This window comes from Gossypium hirsutum, chromosome A13 (genome assembly GCF_007990345.1).
Source record: "Gossypium hirsutum isolate 1008001.06 chromosome A13, Gossypium_hirsutum_v2.1, whole genome shotgun sequence".
Lineage (NCBI taxonomy): Eukaryota > Viridiplantae > Streptophyta > Magnoliopsida > Malvales > Malvaceae > Gossypium > Gossypium hirsutum.
In genome coordinates, this window is record NC_053436.1 from 99301655 (window position 1) to 99327727 (window position 26073).

General features: G+C 31.5%; 1 protein-coding gene across 2 annotated transcripts; it reads left to right on the forward strand.

Moving 5' to 3' along the window:
* The first annotated feature begins 994 nt into the window (after positions 1-994).
* LOC107912953 (zinc finger CCCH domain-containing protein ZFN-like) lies at positions 995-11971 on the forward strand. 2 transcript variants are annotated; one of them, XM_016841353.2, is made up of 7 exons: positions 995-1512; positions 3588-3745; positions 4328-4390; positions 5362-5481; positions 6030-6320; positions 8393-8722; positions 11434-11971. In XM_016841353.2, exons 1-7 carry the CDS (start codon positions 1413-1415, stop codon positions 11710-11712), a joined length of 1341 nt encoding a protein of 446 aa, XP_016696842.1. In that variant the 5' UTR covers positions 995-1412; the 3' UTR covers positions 11713-11971. The 2 variants fall into 2 exon arrangements, with proteins under 2 accessions (XP_016696842.1, XP_016696843.1); XM_016841354.2 differs by lacking the exon at positions 5362-5481.
* Positions 11972-26073: the final 14102 nt, after the last annotated feature.

Here is a 26073-nt window from a genome sequence, read left to right on the forward strand (position 1 = left end):
TATTATACCACGCTATCTAGTAGACTACACTCTGGAGACTTTTTTCCAAAGAGTTGACCGTCCTCAACAATAAAAGACGCCTTCTATGAATCTAACTTCTTAAAAATAGACTTCAAATTTGGGCTTAAAATAGGCTTTAAAATGGATATCTAAAATTGGGCCTCAGCTTGAGCATTTAAAAACTTAAAACTGGACTCCCATTTGGGTCCCAAAACAGCAAATATGAAATGAAAAATGGAGTAATGAACAGATTTGAGCTTAATCAGAATAAACTGCTCTGCAAAATGGGTAAAAAATTAGAACTCAAATGGGCCCAACAAATGAACGTTTAGTGGGCTTTTGAGGGCCTCTTTAAATTGGGCAGGGAAAATGAATTTTAAAATGGACAAATATCAGATCAAACTTGGACCCAAAAACAAAATAACTTCCAATCATTTTCCACCAAAAATAAATTGGTTTAATTCCCACAAGTTTTAAGATATCAGTTTTGGCCCCAAAATCTAGAATGAAAATTTAATGTTGCTCTTTAAAATCTAGGAGTTAAAAGCATGAAAGATTGTAAAAGTCAAATCTGGGCTATCTTAACCAAAATTAAGGTCCTTTCTATACGTAGTTATAAAAAAATGTCAAACTTACCAAATTGTTGTACTAAGGTCATTTCACCATAAGATCTATGTCACTTATCTCTAGGACCACTATGAAGAATTATTCTATTTTCAACAATATTTCAAATTCTTTGATCACAATTTCTAAAATATAAAAAAAAAAAATTGGACATGTGTGCCTCGTGGTGTTGTGATTATATTTTCATATCTGAAATTGTAATAAAAGAAAAAAAGCAGGGAAAGTAAAACCGGTTTCCCTCCAGGCTCCAAGAGGTGGTAAAATTATGTAAACCACCAATAGGATTAGGTAACGACCAGAGTCAATTACAAATTTAACAGCCCATGACGTGGCTCTATAAAGTAATATACTGCGTATTTGCGCGTGTGCTAAAACTGAACAAAGGAAAGCAAATCAAATGAAAGTGGGTGGGTTTTGGATGGTTCATTTATTTTTCCCTTTTTATTTTTGTTTCTTTTTATTTTTTTTTGTTTTGTGTGGAGAAGAGAAAACAACGCTCTTTCGCTTCTATCAAAAATACATACAAATTAAATAAATTTGGAAAAAATATTAATTGTTTTTAAGAAAACAAAGACAGACTTTCCGTGAAGAAGAGCTCTCTTTTTTAGTATTTCTATAATTTTGTTTCTGTTGGCAAAGGAGGAAGGAGAGGGAAGAGGTTTTTTTTTTTCTTTTTTTTTGTGGTTAGGTGACAGCGCGGTTTTGGAACGTGGAATGAGAATTGGTGCGTGGAGGTGGTTCTAACGTGACAACGTTGAGTGATGGTGATGGAGGAAGATGACTGTTGAATGGGATTCTCATTCGATGCTGGAATTCCTATGTCACGAACAGCAACGGCGGCCGTGCCTGTCACTGAAGGATCCTCGCTTTCACCTTCGTTGAATCAAGGTCTCTCTCTCTCTATATATATTTGTTCATTGATTTACTCCGTTTCTTTATTATTTATTATGATGATGATCATTATTCTACGTTTTTTCCTTTGCGAAACGCAAGTGAAATACAGTTCATGTGTTTCGTTGGTTATTTTCTTGTTGGGAATTGTCCTTTTGCCCATTTTTATGGAGAATTCTGGTTTGATCATTGTTTAAAATCAGTTCTATTTTTCGTTAAGTTTTTAATTAAGAAATTATGTAAATTTTGATTTCTAATAATTAATTTAATTGCGTTTCAATCATTAACAGCAATTCAATTATGCAGTGATTTAGAATAAATTGTGCAAGCTTTGTTTGGGCTGCCGGGAAGAATTAGAGATTCCACGTTCTTAATTTTTTAAGTCAAATTCAAGGTTCTAGGAATTAAAATAAGATTTATAATTTTTTGTTATGATTTTTTCTCCTTTACCAATATGGTTTTTTTTTCTTTTTTTTTCATTTATTGCTTTATTACTTGTAGAAAAATATTAAGTTCTATATATATTTGGATAGGATTAAGGTGTATGTTGTTACTGCTTTTACTGATTATCTTTTCAATTTAGGTGAATTTGATCAAAATTTGATTAAAGAAAAGGCTATTCAAGCAATCTTTTCTTTGAATAAGAGGATGCACGCTTACATGGTTGCCAGACAATAGTTCACTTCATGTTTTCTATTTTCCTTTTTCTGGTTTCTTTGAAATTCCTTTCAACTTTCAAGAGTAAATAGGAGTTCTTTCTTTATCATTGTTCATTATAAGAAAAAAGTTAAGGTTGAGGATCAAGTAGAGTTAGGTTTCTCCTCTTTTACATGTATGCTATTTATAAGAAACTATAGTCCTCATGTAGAAGAGGGAGACATAACTTAAAGTGTCACGATTCTGCAATGAGTTCATTGGCTTGTGATAGATATAGGGGTGTAATCGTGCTAAGGTGAGCTCGAGAAGTAAAAAGCTTGAGCTTGACTTAACATCATGATTTGAAATGTTCGAAATTGAACTCGAGTTTGAAATGAGATTCTGTTTAATACTAATTGACAATAATAAAAATATATATTAAAATAGAAAAGCTCAATCAGGCTTGTAACTATTCAAGTTAGGCATTAGCATTTTTGAACTTGGTTCATTTAATAGCTTAGCATTATAGCGATCGTGTTTAATTAAAAGTCTTTTTGAGTCGAATCAAATAGTTACTGCTGTTTTGTTTACACCGATATAGACATATAAGAGAAGAAAATACAAACTCCTTATTTTATTGTAGAAAATATATATTGTTTGATCCTTTTTTTGAATGATAAGTATTGTTTTTTTCAAGTGTGAAAATTGAAAAAAAAAAAATTCTGTATAAAACTTTTGAGATTTTCATTTAGGATTTTTTAATTAAATATCTTTCGCTACTAAATTTATTTAAGAAACAATGTTTGAACATAAAATTAAATATACATTTTAAAGGAGATATGTAAAGGTATAGAAGGAATATATAATAAAAGATAGAAATAGAATTTTTTTAAAAAGTTGTTTTATTTCTTTTTATTTAACAGAACATCGCTACATTTGTTTGTTCTTCTAACTTTCTGCAATTTAATAGTTGATCTTTATGATTCCTTAGCATGCTGATTTTTCAAAAGTGAAAATTTCTCTTTGGATCTTGAAAATGAGTGGAAAAAATATGTAAAGTTTGTCAAGGCCTTAGAAAAAAATAGAAATTGAAATCTTTCCTCCAATAATTTTAGCCACTGAAGATGCTTGCAAAAGCCAATGGTTTGATTGAGATTTCTTGCTGCTGCTTGCCAAATGTTTGTTAAGGAGATCTTCTTCCCTCTCCAGTTATTTCAATTAAATTCCCAATCATTTGAATCACTGTTAGACCATCAAGTAAGTCTTTTTTAAATTTGAGGGATGAAAATATGATATTTAAAGCTAATAGAAATTGATATTCAATGTTGAATTTTACCAAAAAATTGTTTATGAATTGAAAATTTTCAATACCTTTTGTAGTTCTTTGACACTGCTTTTCATGTTTTTTCTGAACCTACTATTTGATGTTATTTCAGATGCCATGTGGCAAATGAACTTGAGATCCAGTGAAACGATGGAATCTAGTCCCTATCCTGAGCGTCCTGGAGAACCTGATTGTTCTTATTATATCAGGACAGGCCTTTGTAGATTTGGGGCGACATGTCATTTTAATCATCCTCCTAACCGGAAACTGGTATAAATCCATGGCTTGTTTAGACTATTCTTATGAATTCAGAGTCAATGCCTTTTATTTTTGTACAAAGAGGCCTTAATTTGGAATAGGGGACGGAGTTGCAGATGTTGAAATTTGAACCTTAGACCTATTACTTGCATAGCCTCTTAGGGGTATCTGTATATCTAACTGAACTAAGTCTTGGGTTCTGAGTTAATGTTTTTTGAGTGAGGTATTTTGGTACAATACCAAAGAGCTTAATTTTAGAATTTAGAGGCCTGTTGTCGTTGTCATCATCATTATCATCATCATCATTCACATCGGTAGTTGAAGTTGTAGACATGTGAAACTTTTACACATGGATCTTTACAACTAAATCACTCTAAAACAGAAGTTTTTGTAGGAAATTAATATAGTATTAGATACTCAAGAGATTAGCATGGTTTTGTACATGCGTTCACACTAAACTTGCTGCTACAAGAAAAAAAAAAGGTGGTATACTTGACTTGCTACAGTGATTTCATTTAACTTTGTACTATTCATTTGACTTTTCAAATATCAATTGTCATTTGAAATGTTTATTTAGATTATATCAAATTCCAGGCTATCGCTGCTGCAAGAATGAAAGGAGAGTTTCCAGAAAGAGTAGGACAACCTGAATGTCAGGCATGTACTTATTCCTCGGTTCCCTTGTAATAATGTTGCTGCTTTTACTTGTGTGCCTATATGCAATATATAATTAATGTGGAGTATACGACTTTTATGTATCTAAAAGAGGAAATTCATTTTATTAGTTGTATATTGATGATTTAATCAAAATCACCGGTAAAAAATGTTGATACTAAAGTGAATGCAATTATTCTAGCTTGATGCATGTTTTTCACTGCAATTCAAATGTTGTCATTGGTGGATCCTTACGGATTTGACTGTTGGATCCATTAGTTTTGCAGTTCAAAATTTGTTCACATCTATATGGATGATGTACTAGAATTAAATGAGCGTTCCTGCTACTTTTCATTTTGTTCATAATGAAACGAGGATTACTTCAGGTTTAGAGAGAATTCCTGCTGGATTTTGAACAGAGAGAGATTCATTTGATTTGAGGTCAAAGGAAATTTTATTGAAAATAATAGTGTAACCAACACAGGTTTTTGATGATGATAAAGGTTTCTATTATTTTGTATGTGGTCTTTTCCTTCCTTGTCTCTGCTTTTGCCTCAAAAGGTTCTTGTTGTCAAAAGCAATTCATAGACAGAAGAATACTGACTCGATCCTTATATAAGAAAATAAACAAATAAAGAAACTAAGAAAATAGAAATATGCTAATAAACTGGAACGAGAAAAGGTACTTCTCTTCTAGTGTTTTTACTTAGCTGTCAAACTTAAGCCTGAATTGTCAGCTTGACTAGATGATTGACTTCTCCTGGTATTTGCTGTCTTCTTTTTCACTCTTCTATTCTAGAAAGACAAGATATCACTGGTTCCTGCTTTTATTGCATTGGATGCTAAACTGTGATCTCAACAGAAGCTACGCTTTTGGTTTTATTGCATCATGCCCTATTATGGGATTTTATGGTTCTCATTTTCTTATATGTTTGGACCTAACAACTGACGTTTTTCTCTTAACTGCTCTGCAGTACTACCTGAAAACAGGAACTTGCAAATTTGGAGCTACATGCAAGTTTCATCATCCTAGAGACAAAGCTGGGATAGCTGGCAGAGTTTCCTTAAATATTTTGGGCTATCCTCTTCGCCCAGTTCGGATTTTATTTTTCCCTTTTACTCCTTAAAGTACAATTTATTATGATACAAAATTAAGTCAATATCCATGTCCTTCCAGTTTCAGCTTTGTTTGTCACCTTTTCACTTTAAAACAAAAAATTATAATATTTATTTAGCAAAACCGGAAATTAATGTCATCTAGATAACTTGTCCAACTTTATAGTCATATCATGAATTGGTTTATCATTTGAATCCAATATGAAAAACACATATATAAAGACAAGGATGATAAAGTAAAATTTTTATCACTTGCTATGACTCAAACAGAACCTTCCCTCTTTTCACTTTCGAGTTATGAATTTGGTTTTGACCTTAAATATAGACTCATGAACAAAAAGTACTGCTGGATTTTTTGACCATTTTTAGCCTAAAAGTTCTGTTTGATTGTTGTATGAGTTTGAACCTTGTTAATGCATGCTGTATTTCTTCAATGATTGGTTTCTAACATGTAGATTTTTGTGTGGTTATTGGTGTTTCATAGTCTTACTGTAACTTTTTTTCCCTTTTCTTTTCCTAAATATAGAATGAGACTGAGTGTGCTTATTATCTAAGAACTGGACAATGCAAGTTCGGGAGCACTTGTAAATTTCACCATCCTCAACCAACTAATATGATGGTTTCATTGCGTGGCTCTCCTATTTATCAAACTGTCCCTTCTCCGGCCACTCCTGGTCAGCAGTCACATCCAGGAGGAATTACAAATTGGTCAAGAGCATCTTTCATTCCCAGCCCTCGTTGGCAAGGTCCTTCAAGTTATGCATCCTTGATTTTACCACAAGGGATGGTATCAGTTCCAGGCTGGAATGCTTATAGTGTAAGCTTTCCCCTTAGCTTATTACTAATGCTTTGTTCATTAGGCATGCTCATTTAGTGTTTAAATGTGTTTGGATAACACTAGAGGTGACAAGTGAGGCAACTTACGAGGATTGTAATTGTCAGCATGCTAATAATTTCTGTTTGGAAAATAATAATTTTTGTTTCATGACTTGAGAGGTTCTTCAAAGAAGCATTATAAACCTTCTTCTCTAAAGATTTGTTTATGGTTGATCACCTTTCATCCTTTGCTGGGCCTAAATAAAAGGCATTTAGAGGCTATAATGGTTCAATCTCAACCAATGACCCTATTTTTTTCCCTCTACTCTCCCTTTAAAGAAGAACCTTGTTCTTAGCTTGGTTAGGGTTGCTTAATGCTAATATTTTATGAGCTCTATGTGATTGAGCTAATATCTAGAGGCCATGGAAACAATAGATTTGTGATTCTTGTCATTAGCATGAAATTAGTAGTATTTTGGTAGCATTAAGGGAGCCTAGAATTAAATCTGACGGAAGTTGGATAAAGCCTTGGAGATCACAAGTAGGCAGTAGGGGTGCTTCACCAGGGCTTGTGGAGTTGTATTGTTTTTATAGTTTGAGGCACTTGAGGCTGGCTGGTGATGTGCTTGGACAAGTATGATTCGCTGCAGATTTGGTTTGGTTGATATTGTGAAGGAAACCACTCTGGCCTAAAAGTTTACATGGCCATGTATTTCTTATCATGCTTATTAGTAGGTTTTATGGTTTAGAATCAAATATGCAAGTCGTACTGTGGGTAATAAACTATTGGTAGGTGAGTTGGATCGGAATTTAACTCTTAATCTGTATAATTTCATATGCTATTCTATCGCCTTGTGAATACATTATCAATTGTATACCATAAACCAGAACCTGTCGTCTGATGTATTTTCATTGAAGAACAAGTACTTAATGGTTTTGGTAAAAGTAATCATGAACTGCAGAAGTTTCTTTGAAACTGTATCTCTAATTGTTGAACTACTTGACAGGTTAGAAGCGAGCGTGAAATTAAATTTTGTAACTTCAGTCTAGCTTATTTCATGTTAATGACAAGAATCACAAAAACCACTGGTAAAAACACCCCCCGCTGCCTACTTATGATCTCCAAGGCTTTATCCAGCTTCCATCAGATTTAATTCTAGGCTCCCTTAATGCTAGCCTGGGTGAAGTGAAGCGCAATATGTAAATGCACGAGTCTTTTGTATGTCTCTCTCTCTATATAGGTATATAAAGCTTATGTCATATGATAAATTCTGCAGTGCTGTCTAGTTTATCTACAAACATGCAATTGTTTTTATTAGTCAATATGCATGATTTCTTTATGGTCCATGTCTATAGTTGAATACTAAAATATTTAGAAGTATAGAGTTTGATACTATCCCTTTCTTACTAGTAAAGGTATATCTAATGGAAAAAGTGAAAAGTAGAAGGAATCAAATAGAACTTCAAACAGATGGGCTTTTTTATGCCTATCACCTTACAGAAAAGTGTGCATGGGCGCACCAAGCTTGCGCATGGTTAAATGGCCTCGCCTGGAAGGGTCTAAGATGCTTTTTTTGTCTACTGCTAAGGCGCAGGCGTGCCTAGGTTCACACCTTGACAACACTGGTTCTTTCTCCTTGTGAAATGCATCCTCGATTGTATTCTATAAACTAGAACCTCTCCACGGATATATCTTCTTTAAAGAAAGAATGTTTATTAGTAATATTAGAGTTGTGGCTATCTCTAAAGCATATTTTTTACCCTCTAGTAGTTTGGTGCAAATCCTTGATTGCATCTATAACTTTGTAACTCTATTGAAATGCCTGAGAGCATACATATATTCTTGTTTTTTTTATCTGTTTATATTTAATTAAACTGAATTTGATTCTGTAGGTTGATTCTCACTTTTACTAGCAAGAATCTATGCAGCGTGTAACTTTTGATCTTTGAGAAGTACTACCATTAATTATCCAGAAAAAGAAAAAAAGGAAAAGAGAGAGAGAGAGAGAGAGAGAGAGAGAGAGAGAGAGAGAGAGACAGGTGCTACCATTCTAAATCTTTTTATTTCTCCAGGGTCAACTGGCATCAGTCTCTTCTTCAGAGAACCTGCAGCAGACAAATGTAAATCACCAGATTCATGGAACCTCTCGCCAGAATGAATCAGCAACTGCAGGATCCCAAGCATCCTTTTCTGAGTTACGCTCCGGTTCCGTCCCTGTAGGTGTTTATGCATTGCAGAGAGAGAATGTATTCCCGGAGAGACCTGGCGAGCCTGAGTGCCAATTTTACATGAAGACTGGTGATTGTAAATTTGGTGCAGTTTGTAAGTTCCATCACCCAAGAGAGAGAGTTCTTCCTGCCCCTGATTGTGTGTTGAGTCCTATAGGCCTTCCTTTACGCCCGGTGAGTTATGTATTCAGTGGTATTCTTTCAGTTTATTCCTGAATATTGATCTGTTCAAATTATTACAGCTGTTTATAAAGCGCCTAGTATTCATGCTACCTAAAAATGTCATTACCTCACCGATTATCTTACATGACCTTTTCTTTTTAAAACTTGGTCTCCTAATTGTTTTAATTGCACCCCCAAGCTAACGATTCTATTATGTTAAAAGATGGATATTGCCTTGATAGACCTACTGGCAATTTGTCATTCTGCAACTGCCATGCAAAATTTTAAATTATTTTAGGAGGAATTGGCCTAAGATATAAGGTGTTACGGATATAGGACAAAGGATGATCTCCCTGCATTTCTATTGGGTTTAGAAAACAAGAAGTTTAGGGGTTAGGTTTATGGATAAAAATGTTTAAGGCTATTAGGCTGGCAATACTCGAGCTTTTTTTCTGAAAAGGGATGGAAACAAGAATTAGGTCACAGCTATTTTCTACGGGTACTGTACTAATAGCGTATTAGCAGTTGCTTATGCCATAAATTCTAGGATTACTAGGGTGGTTGAATGAGTATTTTATGTTTAGAGGAGCAGCAAAATTGTTCTATTTCTGAGGAGAGTTATGACAAGTCGACAACACCATGACAAAGCCATTGATTCACATAAAATAAATAAAAAGAAATATTTCCCCTGTTAAAGCTATTTTGAATCAAAGTTTTATGATGCAGTAATGAGTCAATGGAGGACAAAGCATTGGAGGAAGAAATTTCTATTTTTATCTTTAAAGAATCTTTTTGGTATTTAGAAATTCAAGTTTACAGATAGTTGTGTGTTTCACCGTGCTGATTTGGGGCAAGTTTTGGATGCTTTAATGTAAAGATTACTCTCTCTCTTTAGTTTCCTTTCTTCTACCTTTTTTCTGTCTTTCCCCTATCTATTTCTCTCTGCCACTCTATCCTGCATCAGATTTAATAATTTGAACCATGTGAAAATTTCTCAAGAGGCTTTTCAATAGATCCAACTATTAGCCCTTTCCAGGGAAAGAAAAATGTAGTTCAGAACTTTGTGGCAATAATGCCAAGAATATTGGCATTAGCTTAAAGTTGACATAATAGATGATAGAGAACAAAGTTATTTATGTTGATAGAATTATGTAACCAGTTTAGTTAAATTTTCTATGCACAAACTGGGGTTTACTCCAAGAACTTTTAACTGTAAACTTTGTACCAAAAGGAAAAATGAACAGTAAGTCTTGTCAGCTTGTAAATGAACTTCATAACTATGACAGAACAGAATGGTCTACTTTGAAGAATTTAGCTTCATTCATTATGATATACTGACTCGTGTTCTTGTTCTTTAGATTCTAATTGTCCCAATCAATTTCAATACTGGGATATTTTATGTTGAAATGTTTTAGTATTTCTTTCTGATGCATAGATCAGTTGAGTTATTGCTATGCTATGTGAGCGTCGAACTAAGGAAAAAAAACAATCCACTGATTTGTCAAAAGTGAGGTATAAGGAAGCATTCTTGCCCTCGGAAGATGGAGAAGAAAAAAAAAGGAAGGTAAGGAACACTAAAAGGATTTGAAACCAGCTTAATTGTACCGACAATTTTATGTGATACTGTGCCCTGCTTTCTGCCTTCCTCCATTGGTTTCAGTAAATAAAGGGGCAATTGTTCTTGGTCTAGAGAAAACCATGGTGCTCATTGATCGGAAAAAGAAATGCGAAGGGAGATTGAAATGACAAGAAGATTCTAGTTAAGTCACAAGTGGCTGTAGTTGCCTTCTATGCCCCCTTTTAATTAGCTTTTCTTTTCTCTAAAAAAGGAAAAACACATTCAAAATATTAGAATGTTATAGATTCAACGACTTAAATATATATTACTGCTATAGTTTTTATTCTTTTTATAAAATACAAAATCCAGATTTATTTTTCTGAACTGTTTGATAAGATGAAGTAATGAAACCGAAACCTAGTTTTCTTAAATTGGAATTTTCATTAGTTCTGAAATTTCAATTTTGCGTAGTCCTAAAATATTATGGTATCTATGTATCCATATCCTGCTCTCATACTCTTCATAGCCTACTCTACTAGTCCTAAAGTTTAGATGAAAGGAGTCAACCTTGGATCAAATCTAATTAGTTCTGAAATTTCAATTTTGTATAGTCCTATAATATTATGGTATCCATGTATCCTTATTCAGCTCTCAGACTTTTCATAGCCTTCTCTACTAGTCCAAAAGTTTAGATGAAAGGAGTCAACCTAGGATCAAATCTAAACTAGAACCCATACCAAAGTCCCTACTGAAGTTCGTGTAAGATAGGTTACAAGGTTATCATCCAAATTAACTTCTCATTCTTAATTACTGTGCTTTTGTTTTGGTATGGTTGTTTTGAAGCTTTAATGCTTTACAGATTTTATCTTCAGTCGTAGAATTTACTAATTTGATTTTTCTTATTTTCGTTTTTACTCTAGTCTGAACAAGCTTAGAATATTTTGCTTATCCATTATCCATTTGACATATTCCTTGTGGTTTGAGGTTGGCTTTCTTCTTGTCATTTTGTCTTCCTTGCATTATTACCATTGATGATATCATGCATGTGGTTGATTTGCAAGAAGAGATTCGCTATCATATGAGGGCATGCACTGTTGCCAGTTTAATTCTTTTGTTGCTTGATATTTCTTATATTATTGATATTGCTACTTCTGCATTCTAACAGGGTGAACCTCTATGCATATTCTATTCTCGATATGGAATTTGCAAATTTGGTCCAAGTTGCAAGTTTAACCATCCTATGGGAATTTTCACATACAGTTACTCACCATCATCTCCATCTGATGCCCCAGTTCACTGTTTCTTGGGTTCGTCGTCAGGAACTGCTGGGTTAAACCTGTCATCAGAGGGACTTGTTGAAGCAGTCCCTACAAAGCCCAGGCGACTATCACTGTCCGAAAATAGACAGTTGTCTCCCAGTGATGATATTGACGCTGAGGGATAAGAGCGGCAACAAGATATGGGCTGACTACATTTGACAATGGTTTTTGTGTATGAGAAAGAGTAATCTGTAAATTCATTTCCATTGTTGGAGATGTACAAAGTTCATGTCAAGCTGATTCTGTTCTTTAAAAGATGTGCAATTCAGTCAACAGTTGCATCTTCTGAATTTCATATTCCTGCATTGTATAAATCTGAAAATTGTCACATTTGGTAAAACCCAATGTGAACAGTTCATCTGTCCCAAAGCTCATTTTTCTTTCTATTTTTGTGTTATGTTTCTTTCACATTATGTTGTGCGAGTCTCTTTTTCCCTCTCATTTGTTGCAGTTTTAAACCTCTACCTAGTTTTCCGTTGAATCTTCATTGTTAAAGGTTCCTTGTCTTCTCTCTTTTTCTTCCCCCCCTCCCCTCCGTTCTAGGACCTCAAATCTGCTGACATCTTCTAAAAACAGACTTGTTTCTTGAGTTAATAATTACTATATACCCTAATATTTGATCTTGTGAGTGATTCTCTAAGTTGTTTACTGACAGTTTTCTCTTCTTGATCTAATGTTAGAAGTTGTCGTGCAGAAGCATAAATGAGTACACATTAGACTCTCCTGCAAAAGAAAAAGAGTGAAAAGGAACTGTTCTGTATGGTTGTCACATCATTTCTTCGAAGCTCCTGGAGACCATACTTCTTGATAAATTGTTCACTGAAGATGAACTTGTAAGTCATTCCAACAGAATATTATATTTTATGGGGTTAGTTTATCTTTACTACTCTTTGCCCTTGCAGGAGGCTTTTGAAGATGATAGTGGATCCTCAAAATATCCACAGATTAAAAGATTCAAGATTTCCATTAAATATCCTTGACAAAATCGTATCAGGTACAATTTCAATCATGGAAAGCTGTCACTGTTTCTATTTCTACTTTTCCCCCCCTATTTTAATGAAAAGCATGTTGCATAAATGTTGGGAATTTCACTAGTTTAAGATATAAGAAGATTTCATCTTTGTTTTGGCTTGCCACTTTTGCTTAATGCCAACTTTGGATGTGTCCTCACGATTCCTTAGTTCTATGCATCCTGGCATTCATGATCAACTGATTCGATGTGATTATTTCTGTTGGATCTCTCTGGAAAGTTGGTTCCTTTGCTCTGAACTTTTCCCCTTCTTGTTTCATTGGGAGAAAAAAAAACCTGGAAAAGAAGAAAAGGGGGGGCGGGGCGGGGAGGGGAGCGCATTAGATAGAGAATGAACCTTGGGGTTGGGACCTTGCATTTTCCTGCATTTCTGTTAACGAACATGATGTTGATTAAGGTTTTTTTTTTTAGCCTATAGTTGCTTCCTACTTTGGTATTGCAATATTTGAAATAGTTGAAGTTTAACCGTTTTTAACGATATTACAATATTTTTCGTTAAGTGGATGACATGTAATGTTAATTTTATTTCTTATTATGCGGAATGCTAATGTGGAGTTTTTTATGGGGTCAAATGGTTTATTTTATTTGCCGTGCAAGCAAACGTTTTAAAATTTAAAAAAGAAAATGTATATATATTTTTGTTAAGGGGTTAGAGTAGTGTCTAAATGATGTACTTCTGTTGTAAGTTATTTGAATTTGTTTCGAAAAAGTTTGAATTCAATTTGATAATTATTGAGTTAAATTGGGCTTTTGTTCGAGTTGTTGATTGAATCAAACTCGATTTAAAAATTTGTGAGTTTAATCAGACTTTTTATTTTAATATATTTTATATTATGAAATTATATATTTATCCTTATTATATGAAAGGGCTAAAGTACGAAAGTGGTTAATGGAGTTTAAGTTCAAACTTAAGTATAAAAATTAGAAAACAAGTTTAATTTAGTTCAAGCTTGAGTAATTTAATTATGTCTCAAGTTGAGCTTAAACTTAGATTTGATATTTAATTGAGATCAAATTTACCATTATTCAAGTTTGATTTGGTTTGATTACACCTCTAATTCAATGATTGAACTAAGAATTGGTGATAACCAAATACACATATATGAACGTGTTTATAAGTATAAAAATTAAATTTTTTTTTTTGAAAAACATATAAACCTTTTCAGAAAGTATGAAAAAAAAATTTAAGTTCTAAAAGTAATAAAAAAAACCTAAAGAATTGTTTTTTATAAAAAATTTCCAAAGTATGAGAAAGTAATAAGAACTCAAAAAAATATAAAACGGACAGTTTTTGTAATTGCATCCATTTGCTTTAACAATTAGTTAACATTGTTTCAGGCATTACACGTGGTTAAAATAACAGTATTTAAAACAATAAACATAATTAAAATATAGAGATAAATATTAAATTTATTCATGAATTTTGGCCCAATATGTAATTTGATATATGAACTTTGGTTGATGTAATTATATACATGAAACTTGAAATGTAGTTTATATGTATAAAATTTTGATTTCAATTCAATTGTGCGTATTTAAAGAAATTAATATATACATTTATTTTTATATTGGATTAATATAATTACTTGTGTATGCAATAGATCAACGTAAAATAGTGATAAATCGATAATGTTGTTAGTAGTTTGTAAAAGTTTAATCAAATTAAAATTTCATGTATAAAATCACACAAAATCAAAATTCATATATAACATTGTACAATACAACAAAGTTCATGTATAATTTTAATTTCTATTCCTAAAATATATTATCAAACTTACTAATTAGCATTGTAAATGTAAGAAACAAATAGGTAAAATGTTGTTTAATAAATTTAGAAACTAAATTTTGTTATAAATATTTTATTATTATAATGTGGACATCCACATTATAATAGTGTTCATTTTATAATTACTGAAATTATATTATTTGATAAAAATAAATTTTAATTTTATTTATTTTTTAATTTTAATTTTATTAATATTTATATTATTTTCAATAATTTTGGATAAAATTTAAATATAATAATTTGAATATATTTTTTTAAAAATAAATTATTTATTTCAAATATAATTTTAAAAAAAATAATATTAACTTAACCATTTCAATATTAAGTGATAAGTAAAAAAATTATATTAAACTAAAAAATTAATATGATTATTAAGCTCATTTAAAATATTAAATATTAAATTTTTTTTATTTTCAGTGAAATGAAAAATATTGAAAATGAGAAGTTTTAATGGTTTATGCACCTTTAATTTTTAATAGATAAAAAAAAAAACTAAAGCATGTAAAATATATATGTTTATGATTAATGATTAAATTTAAATAAATGGAATTATCATTTTCCTAATTTTGATCAAAATTGAGATAAAAAATTTGAAGATTTCAATCCCACATCTTATAATAAATAATATAATAATGAAACTAAAATATTATTGTAATGGTTATATATTGTTAGTTTAAAAATATCTTCACATTCAAGCATGCTTCTCTATATATTATAGATGCTTGTTTTATTTATTATATTCTTTTTGAAGTTGCTTTTTTATTTATTTTAGCTTCCTGCTTCTATAGTTAGGGAAGACTTTATAAGGTGGTTTGGTATTGGATTCGAGATTGAAATAGTTAAGTTGAAAGGAAAGGAATGCCCTTACTAAATATCATAAAATTAATAAATTTTTAGAAAAAGTATATCCCATATAAAATTTAATTGGTGTTTTTTCTAATGAAAATTATTATTGATTGGTTTAATCGTTAACGGCTTTTGATGTAACAAATAAAAATATGAGAAGTTGATATATGGCACGCCATCTAAATATTTTGATATGATATGTCACATAATTAAAAAAATTAAAAATTAAAAATTAATAAAATTCTAAAATATTGTTTAAGAATTAGTAAAAATGCACATCCATAATGGTAGACATATGCAAAACTATAAAGAAAACCTATAAATATTATTAAAAAAAATAAAATTGCATATATATCAACATGTGATGCATATAACTTCAACAATTGTAGAATAAAACAACATATATACTAAAATTTGGTGGAAAAAAATTTATTATTTCTAGCCTTTAATCTAATATTTATTATAGGGTAAATTGCATTAACAGGCACTCAACTTTTGAGTAGCTGACAAAATAGTTACTTAGGCTTCATTTCAATCACTCAATTTTAAAAAAATAACAAAATAGTCATTTTAACCATTTTTTGTTACAGATGTAACGGTAAAGTGACATGGCAGATGATAGATTGCTTGGTGTCATTAACCATCCAACTGGCTAGTTAGCACCAATTTAAACAACCCCTTTAGCACCAATTTAGGGTTTAAAAAGAAAAAGAAGAATAACAGTTAGCACCAATTTAAATAGCCCTTTTAACACCAATTTAGGTTTTAAAAAGAGAAAGGAGAAGAAGGAGTGTAACACCCCCTACCCGTATCCGTCGCCGGAATAGAGTACGAGGCATTATCGAGAAGCACGAAACACTTACAGATAATTTAAATATATTTTCATAACAATTTGTTTCGATTTCATACTATTTCATATTTAAGCTTTATTCACCAAAGTATTTGAAATATCATCTTTATGCAAATAGCACACATGAGGTACATAATTCCATAATTATGAATGAACACATTTATCAAACATATTCCATGTTTTTGTATATATCATAGTTTCATATTTTCATGTATCAATTACCATCACTTCCTCGTATTTCAGATAAATACATGTAACAATTCATAAATATGCAATTCATTAACTCTTCCTACCAATCACGATTTAAATTGCCAAATCACTTATTGAGCCCAATTTCAATGTTCACTCAAATCTATCATATAAATTTGGATGTACGTATTCATCAATAAATTCCATGTACAGATATCATCATCTCATATTTCCACATACATTTACTTTCTACATTTATGAATTCAAATAGCATATACAAGACATACCAATGTATTTCAAGTACATTTTCATGATATTTCATTTCGAACTCAGATTATTTCATACTAGAAGTTTTCTCATTAACTCATTTGGAATACCAATTCATACAGATAATACACTCAAGGCGTAGAAATATATAATCACAAATGAACTCATTCATCAACCAAGTTTTATGCTCATGTCTCATCAACTCGTATTTCCTTATGTCGCATAATTCCATGTAATACTTACCAAACTTCTTCAAATTAGTGAACATCTTACGGAATTGAGTACTTCGTTTTCTCGATGCCATAGTTCAACTATGGTCTTACACATCTTCACATAATGATGCCATAGCCCAGCTATGGTCTTACACATATTCATATATCGATGCCATAGCCCAGCTATAGTCTTACACGTAATCACATATCACATATCGATGCCATAGCCCAGCTATGGTCTTATACGAATCGCATATCTCACTGATGCCATATCCCAGATATGGTCTTATACAGTAGCATATATCACACCGATGCCATATCCCAGATATGGTCTTGTACGGAAATCACTTGTCACTTGTAGCCGGAGCCACCACTTTTCACTGATCAGGTAGCCGGAGCTACCACTTTTCACTGATCAGGTAGCTGAAGCTACCACTTTTCACTTGTCATTTGTCATTGATCAGATAAGTGTAGCCGAAGCTATCACTTATCACTTTCAGTTTTCCTTGATCAGATAAGTGTAGCCGAAGCTATCACTTATCACTTGTTGCCATAGTCCAACCATGGTCTTTTCCTTCAATTCATCTTGTCACTGAACTGAAATGCTCAATTTGATCATTTATTCAATTTTCATGCTTTTACATTATTCACGATTTTATCATAAATACATATGAAATAACACATCATGGAATTCATAAAATTAACAAATAATCACTAAAATTTTAGCCATATAAATTCACAAGTTCAATTTTTGTATCATAATGATAATCATAATTTCATAATAAATATTCCAAATAAATCATTATATCAATTCTAATTCAACACTTATCGATTATAATCGGGCATGTGATCAATTTATACACGAGTCATTCATATATATATGTATATTTTTCCTCCTCCTCTCCATCCACATCCTTAGTATAAACAACACACTTGTAGGTAACATTATCCATAATTTTCACTATCTACTTATGTGAATATTCAAGCTGCCCATCTGTGTCATAGTCACTAAATTATTTTTATCTTGAGCTAAAGAACTCCAAATTAAGATCCATAAATTTTCCCAGAAGCAAGACTCATATGTATTCTCACCATAAAAATTTCATAATTTTTGGTTGGGCCAATTAATACAGTTTATTCATTGAAGTCTCCCCTGTTCTGCTGTCTGACAGTTCCGACCCTTCTTCACTAAAAATTAATTATCTTCTCGTACAGGATTCGAATGATGTCCTTGCTTGTTTATCTTGAAAATAGACTCATTCAGGATTCTAAACATATAAATTTAATCCCATAATTATTTTTATCCAATTTTTTATGATTTTACAAAGTCAGAAAAGGGGAACCCGAAATCATTCTGACGTTGTCTTACAAAATTCATCATATCTCATGATTGACAACTCCATTGCTTACATCATTTCTTCTATAAGAAATTAGACTCAATAAGCTTTAATTTCATATTTCATTCATCCTCTAATTCCATTTCTACAATTTTTGGTGATTTTTCAAAGTTAGACTACTGCTGCTGTCCAAAACAGTTTTAGTGCAAAATGTTGATTTCCATTTTGCCCCAAATTTCACAATTCATACAATTCAGTCCTTGCTCAATTAACCCCTCAATTAAGATAATTTTCTCAATTAATACTTTTACTAGACATTATAAGTTATTTCATAACGATTGAACTTCAAAATTTCCACATAAAACTCTAACTTCAAACTCTTTTACAATTAGGTCCCAAACATTCACTTTCTATTCAATTCTTTCAAAAAAATCAGCATATAAACAATTTGAAGCTCTAATTCCATGAAAAATCATCATATAATTCCAGCACATATTCATATAAACTTTCAATTTCTTTCATAGAATCAAAAACTAATGAATTCAACAAGTGGACCTAGTTGTAAAAGTCATAAAAGCACAAAAATTTCAAGAAATAATCAAGAATTGAACTTAATTGAAGTAAAAATATGAAAAAACAGCTTAAGAGAACTCTTCCATGGTATTTTTGCTGATTAGAATGCAGAAAAATAAAGAGAAATCTAGATATTTCCACTTTAGTCCTAGCTTTATTAAGTAAATTTTGCAATTTTCCAATTTTTCCCTTAATTCTCCTTATTTTCTTGCCGATTTCATGCTCTTGCCGTCAAGCCCAAATAGACATTGGGTCTATTTGCCTTTTAAACCCTCTTTCTTTTATCATTTAAGCTATTTAATCATTTCCTACAATTTTGCATTTGATACAATTTAGTCCTTTTTGTTCAATTAACTATCAGAACTTTAAAATTTCTTGACGAAACTTTTATACTAACTTATTAACACTCCATAAATATTTATAAAAATATTTATGGCTCGATTTAAAATTCCCGAGGTCTTGATACCTCGTTTTCGATTCTAATTATATTAGTATTTATTTTTAGTACACTATTCACTATTTCAAAATTTTTCCTAACTTTACATTTAACTTATACTCACTAAATTAATAATATTTCCTACTCATTTTTCGGATTTAGTGATCTCGAATCACTGTTTCGACACCACTGAAAATTAAGCTGTTACAAGGCGAAGAGAAAAAATAGAGACGCCGACTATGATTCTAGTGTGCTATTGTGAAAACCCAGCCAAATTAAACATGTCTTGGTCCAATGACAACCCAGGTAGGAGGTTTTTTGGGTGTAAGAAGTTTGGGAGTGGGTTTCGAAAACCATGTCGTTTTTTCGCTTTGTTTGATCCACCATTAACACCCTGTTCACAAATTGTGTTGTTAGGTCTTCTAAAAAAAGTAAGGACATTGGAGGATGCAATGAGGAGGGATAGGAAAACATGGGTTTTGGTGCTTGTATTTGTAATATTGTTGCTAATTTTTAAACCCTAAACAAACTTATGTTGTTGTTAGCACTGAAAACCAGCTTATGTGACTGCTGGTATACTGTTTTGTTATTCATTAATGGTGAGTTGGGTCTTAAACGTAATGACCTATAAATGGTAGAAGTTTGCTAATTGTAACGGGAGAATATTTGGTTATTGTAATGGTCTAGTATTCTCACACATTTGTATTTCATTTCATTTGAATTTCTAAATGTTTAATCTTCTTTTAAGACTTGAAAGATTATTTGGTTATTGTTTTTTATTTTCTTACATTGCATGGATCAATGCTCATATGTTAGAAGAGATAAAATAGATGAAAAACAAAAATAGAAACTTATTGGAAGGGCAAAATATTACCAAATTGTATGGATCAGTGTTCATAATTGTTTCCATCATGGCCAGAATAGGTTTCCCTCTTGCTTCCAATATCACCTATCAATAAGCAAAATAAATGATTAGTGAATTGCATTTCCTTAATGATTAATAAGTAACATAAAAAAAAATAGGGGTTTACCTTGTTAAGGCATTCAGAAAGATTATTCACCAACTTGTCAGAGTGGCTCCTAATTAAGAAGTAGGACCTTGAGCAGTGAGTAGGGTTCTTTTCCTTCAACCAATCATAGGCATGCTAATTAGTATTATTCAGTTCAACCATGACACCCTTAAAATCCATTAGAGTGCTTGCTTTGACAGCTTTCTGATGGGTCACGAAACTAACTAATATTTCGACGAAGGCAAGCGCATGTAATACTCCCTACCCGTATTCATTGCCAGAATAGGGTACGAGGTATTACCGGAGTTTACGTTTTTTTTATTCAATATAGCCTATTTATAAATATCTAACCTTCCTTGCAATATTAAATCGAGACCAATCCACTTCAACCAAACCAATTCAACATATTTTCAAGATAAATTCATGTATATTTATAAGATAACGTCATCACATACCCAAAACCAGGTTTGTTAACCATACTAATGGCTAACTTTATATTCATTTCACGTTAACATTTACTTTATTAGCTTATACATGCCATTGATTTCCAAAATAAAGTTTCTTTATATACCGAAATCCTGAGGTTGATAGTGTGATGTGTCTCCGACCAAATCCGACCTCCGAGCTCTTAACACTACAAAACAGGGAAAAAGGAAACGGGGTAAGCACTTCGTGCTTAGTAAGCTCATGTAACAAGAATTATACTTACCTAATATTTTCAATACAATACAATAAACATTCAAATATCCATTCAATGCATTATTACCCTACTATGCGCAAACTCAACATTCAAGTTAGTACAATAATTTCCATGTACCAATAATATATACCATGATTGATGAGCTCATCAATATCATAATTTCCATTTACTTGTTATTTTTCCATATTTATCCCGTTGAATTTATCGAAATTTCGATGGATTTTTAGAGGTACACTTTTAGTGTACAATTCTAGGTCCGTCAATTCATATTCATGTGCGCACATTTCCATTTCAGAGAACACACTCCCGCGAACCTCGACCTTGAAGCGGGATTACCAGTCCAGGCTAAATCCCCTGTAATATAAACTCATAGAGTATTGTCAGGATTACCAGTCCAGGCTAAATCCCCTGCAACGACAATTACTCTAATGAGCTTGGATCTGAATTACCAGTCCAGGCTAAATTCAGACCCTAATTCGGATTACCTGTCCGGGCTAAATCTATTTTACACATATTCTTCGGGAGGGCTATATCAAGATAGGATCACCCGTCCGGGCTAGATCCTTTTTACCGTCAATTCCTTTTCAGAGATCCATCGAATTTTCCTTTCATTCAACCGGGATTTCTTCCTGTTTTATCAAATATATCAATGTTTCATTAATTTTCATACAATGAATATTCAAATCATATTCACATCAATAACATACAATCTCAAGAATTTAAGAATATAATTCAAGTTACACGAACTTACCTTGATACTTATTTGTAAACAAAAAAAAATCTACTAATCCCGAACTTTTTCCTTTCCTCGATCTAGCTTCGTATTTTAATCTTCTGGATCTAAATAAATAAATTTAATTATCAATTTAATACATTTCATGTTCATATGCAACATTCTCTATAATTTAACTATTATTATTTATAGTTTATTCAAACTTGTCTATTTGAGTCATAGTAACTAAATTATTTATAACTTGAGATACGGAACTCCAAATTAAGATCCGTTAATTTTTCCTAAAACTAGAATCATATATATTCTTACCATAAAATTTTCAGAATTTTTGGTTTAGCCAATAAGTACACTTTATTCTTTAAAGTCACCCCTATTCTGCTGTCTGACAGTTCTGACCCTTTTTCACTAAAAATTAATTATCTCTTCATACAGGATTCAAATGATGTTCTTGTTTGTTTCTATTAAAAATAGACTCATTCAGGATTTTATACATATAAATTTAAGCCCATAATTATTTTTATTCAATATTTTATGATTTTTCAAAGTCAGAACAGGGAACCCGAATTCATTCTGACCTTGTCTCACAAAATTCATTATATCTCAAAATTTACAAATCCATTGCTTACACTATTTCTTTTATGAGAAACTAGACTCAATAAGATTTAATTCTATATTTTGTTCATCTTCTAATTCGATTTATAAAATTTATGGTGATTTTTCAAATTTAGTCTACTGCTGCTGTCCAAACTGTTTTTGTGCAAGCTGTTTATTACCATTTTCCCCTAAGCTTTTAATAAATGATAATTTCGCCCCTACTCAATTAGCCTCTCAATTGAGATGATTTTTCTCAATTAACATTTTATTCTATCACCTTAAACTAGTTTACAACCTTTAGGAATCATAATTTCAGCAATAGACTTTAATTCCAAGCATTTTCACAAATTAGGTACTAAAAATCAATTTCTATTGAAATTACCTAATAAAATCATCTCATAAACAAATTAAAGCTTTAATTTCATTTTATTTCATCATAAAATTACAGAACTCAACCATGGTGACTTTCAATTTCATCCATGAAATCAAAAACTAATGAATTTAAAAGTAGGACCTAGTTGTAAAAGTCTTAGAAACACAAAAATTACAAGAAAAAGGCAAGGATTAACTCACTTGGTGCAAAAATTATGGAATACCAGCTTAGAGAACCCTCCTATGGCGTTTTTGGCTGCTGGAATTGAAGAGAAATGAAGAGAAATCTAAATATTTCCTATTTAGTCCTAGTTTTATTTAGTTAATTTTGCAATATTCCAATTTTTCCCTTAATTTATCAATTTTCCTGCCGATTTCATGCCCTTGTCGTCCAGCCCAAATAAATTTTGGGTCTAATTGCCTTTTAAATCCTTTCTCATTAGACTCCTAAGCTATTTATTATTCTAGCAACTTTTACACCTATTACAATTTAGTCCTTTTGATTTAATTGACTACCCAAACATTAAAATTTCCTAACGAAATTTTAATACCACATTACTAACATTTCATAAATATTTATAAAATTATTTTCGACTCGGTTTTAAGAGATAGAGGTCCGATACCTTGTTTTTACCCAATTTCTTCAATAATTTCTTTTCTAACTAACCACTAAATCGGTAAAATTTTTTCCTATCAATATTTTCATACAATTTTCCTATCATATCAATTTTCATGCAAAAATATTGAAATAAATTTATCTTTAAATCGGATTTGTGGTTACGAAACCACTATTCTGATAACCTTGAATTTAGGCCATTACAGTGCACCTATCGAATAGTAGTATAGCTATGGTGAATCCGGAATATCGTATCCACAAGGACTAAAAATACTAGTAATAACTATATTTCTATTATTTAGCCTAATAATTAAAGGAGGTGTTTTAATCTAAAATTAAACTAATCAACTATGAACGCGACAGAGATCGAATTGGGAAAAAACTTAAGAAAACCAATGAGAGAGACAATACCCAGGAAAGAATCCACCTAGACTTCAGTTATTATTCTGACTCTGAATCAAACGATTTATTCACTGGTCTTGATCCGTAGAAATCTCTAAATTATGTTAATATCTCTTTCAAGGCTAAGAAAAACTGACTCTAGGTTGATTAATTGAAATCTCTTTCTAATTAAAACCCCTATCGTCGCATTAACTCAATTTATGGATTCCCCTATTAGATTTGACTCTAATCCGGCAGATTTATGTCGTTCTATTTCTAGGCTTGCAATCAACTCCGCTCAATTATGCTAGATCTACTCTTAAACAGGGACTTTTGCTCCACTAAATAACACATCAAACTTGGATTAATATCCTGAAAATATTAAAGCAATGATTAAGAACACATAATTAAGAACAAGAACAAGTACTTATCGTGTAATTCAGATAATTAAATAATAAGATCCATCGTAGGTTTCATCCTCCCTAAGTATTTAGGGGGTTTAGTTCATAATGTCAAAGGAAAACATCTCAAATTTAGAAAAATAACAAGATATAAAAAACCCAAGTACACTTCGAGAGAGATTTGAATGGAGATCTTCAATCTTGAAATGGATCTGCTTTCGAAATGATCCTAACGGCTTTCTTCGAGTAATTTCTACTTTCTACTCTGTGTGCCCCTCTTAGGTCTACTTCTAGTGTGTTTATATAGACTTTAGAATGCTTAGAAACCCTAAAAGTTTACTTTTTCTGCGTGTTTGGGAAACAGGGAGCGATATCGACATGGGCTGCCACATAGGCATGTTGCTGGCTCGTGTGGATCACATGGACATGTGCTTAGCCCGTGTGGAAATGGTTTTGGCCGTGTGGATCTTTAAATTAGACCGTTTTGTCTATTTTTGCCCTGTTTTCTGCTCCTTTTGTTCCCTTATGCTCTCCTAAGTATAAAACATGAAATTAAATGATTAAGAGTATCAAATTCACTAAACTAAATAATAAATCATCCAAAAACATGCTAATTATGAGATTAAAATGTGTTACTTTTATGGTTTATCAAATATCCCCACACTTAAGCGTTTGCTTGTCCTCAAGTAAAATCCTTAACTCACAATTAAAATTAAACTTTCTCAATTCATAATTCTCATTAATAATGTTTTATCATAATTCATAAATAATCACACATTGATAATTCAACTAAAAGAGCACTAAATGCACAAGCAATCCAAGTCTAACATTTTTTTTAAAGCATGAAAACATAGGTATTTGCCCTTATCTAAATAATTACTTTTAATTCAAAAATCAACAATAATTGACATCCTCACTAAAAATTCACTCAAATCACTCAAAGTGTTTAAGGTTCAAAAATTAAGCACTCAAAAGTCAAACATGAAAAATTATTACCATAAGCTTGCATGAAAATCAAATCTTCGCCACTATAAATGATATGTTACGCAAATCAAAAGGTTTTAAAAGGGTTGTAAAGGGGCTTGGGTTAAAGGTGTGGATAAAGGTTGAAAAAGAATGGTTAGAATCGAGATCGAATTGATAAATTACCTAACTAGAAAAATAGACTAATACTGAATACTTACATCAATCGAAATTATTTAAGAAAAATACGAGCTTATTTTCAGAATATGAAATTAACCACTTAAGCTCAACACAAAGAACTAATAATAATCAACATATATGTTTTTTTTTAACAATGAATAATAAGAGAAAAGTAAACAACTAAAATAAAAGAACATAGTTAGGTAACTAACCAAATCAAATCTCTACAAAAAGGGAGTCAATAGAATAGGAAAAATTCTCAGTGAATTAAAAAGAATAATTTATGGTTTAATATTAAGGGTAAATTAAGAAACGGTTCGTTAGGCTCAAAGGGGTTCACTAAGGGTTAATTATGGAGGTAGGCTTTTTATGGGATAAGTGGGTTAAAACCTAAGCGCCTTTATCATCTCAGTATATCAAGTCAAAAATGTGGTCTCGACATGTATAATCAAAGCAAGTTCTAGAATAACAAATCAATATTGACACACTTATAACCAATAATAAAGTGAGCAAGAAAAATGTATGCTCTAAAGGCTCAAAATCTCACAAAAATTATGGCTTTTGATGTCAATCTTGTAAATTTCAAACTTCAAGGTAATACCTCAATTTAGGGAAACAACCTAAAAAAATTGTAATTCGAAAAATAGACTTGTCATGCTTGATTCTCTAATGTCTTAAAGTTTAAACAATCAATGCACCATTACCTATGAATTTAATCTAAAACACATCAATGATAATCACGAATCAATAAGAATTCATTTTAATAATAGTATGAGAAAATTACTTAAACATACTCCATAATTCAGGGATTTTCAAATAATCATATAAATAACCTCTCCATACTTAAGATGTACATTGTCCTCAATGTACAAAAATAGAAAATCACAATATAGACAGAATATCATAAGAGAGGGAGAAAACTGAAACTGCCCTGAATAGTTGATGAAATTCACAGAATAGTGAAAAACGGAATTGTAGACAAATGTAGTGTATGCTTTTGAGCAGACTGA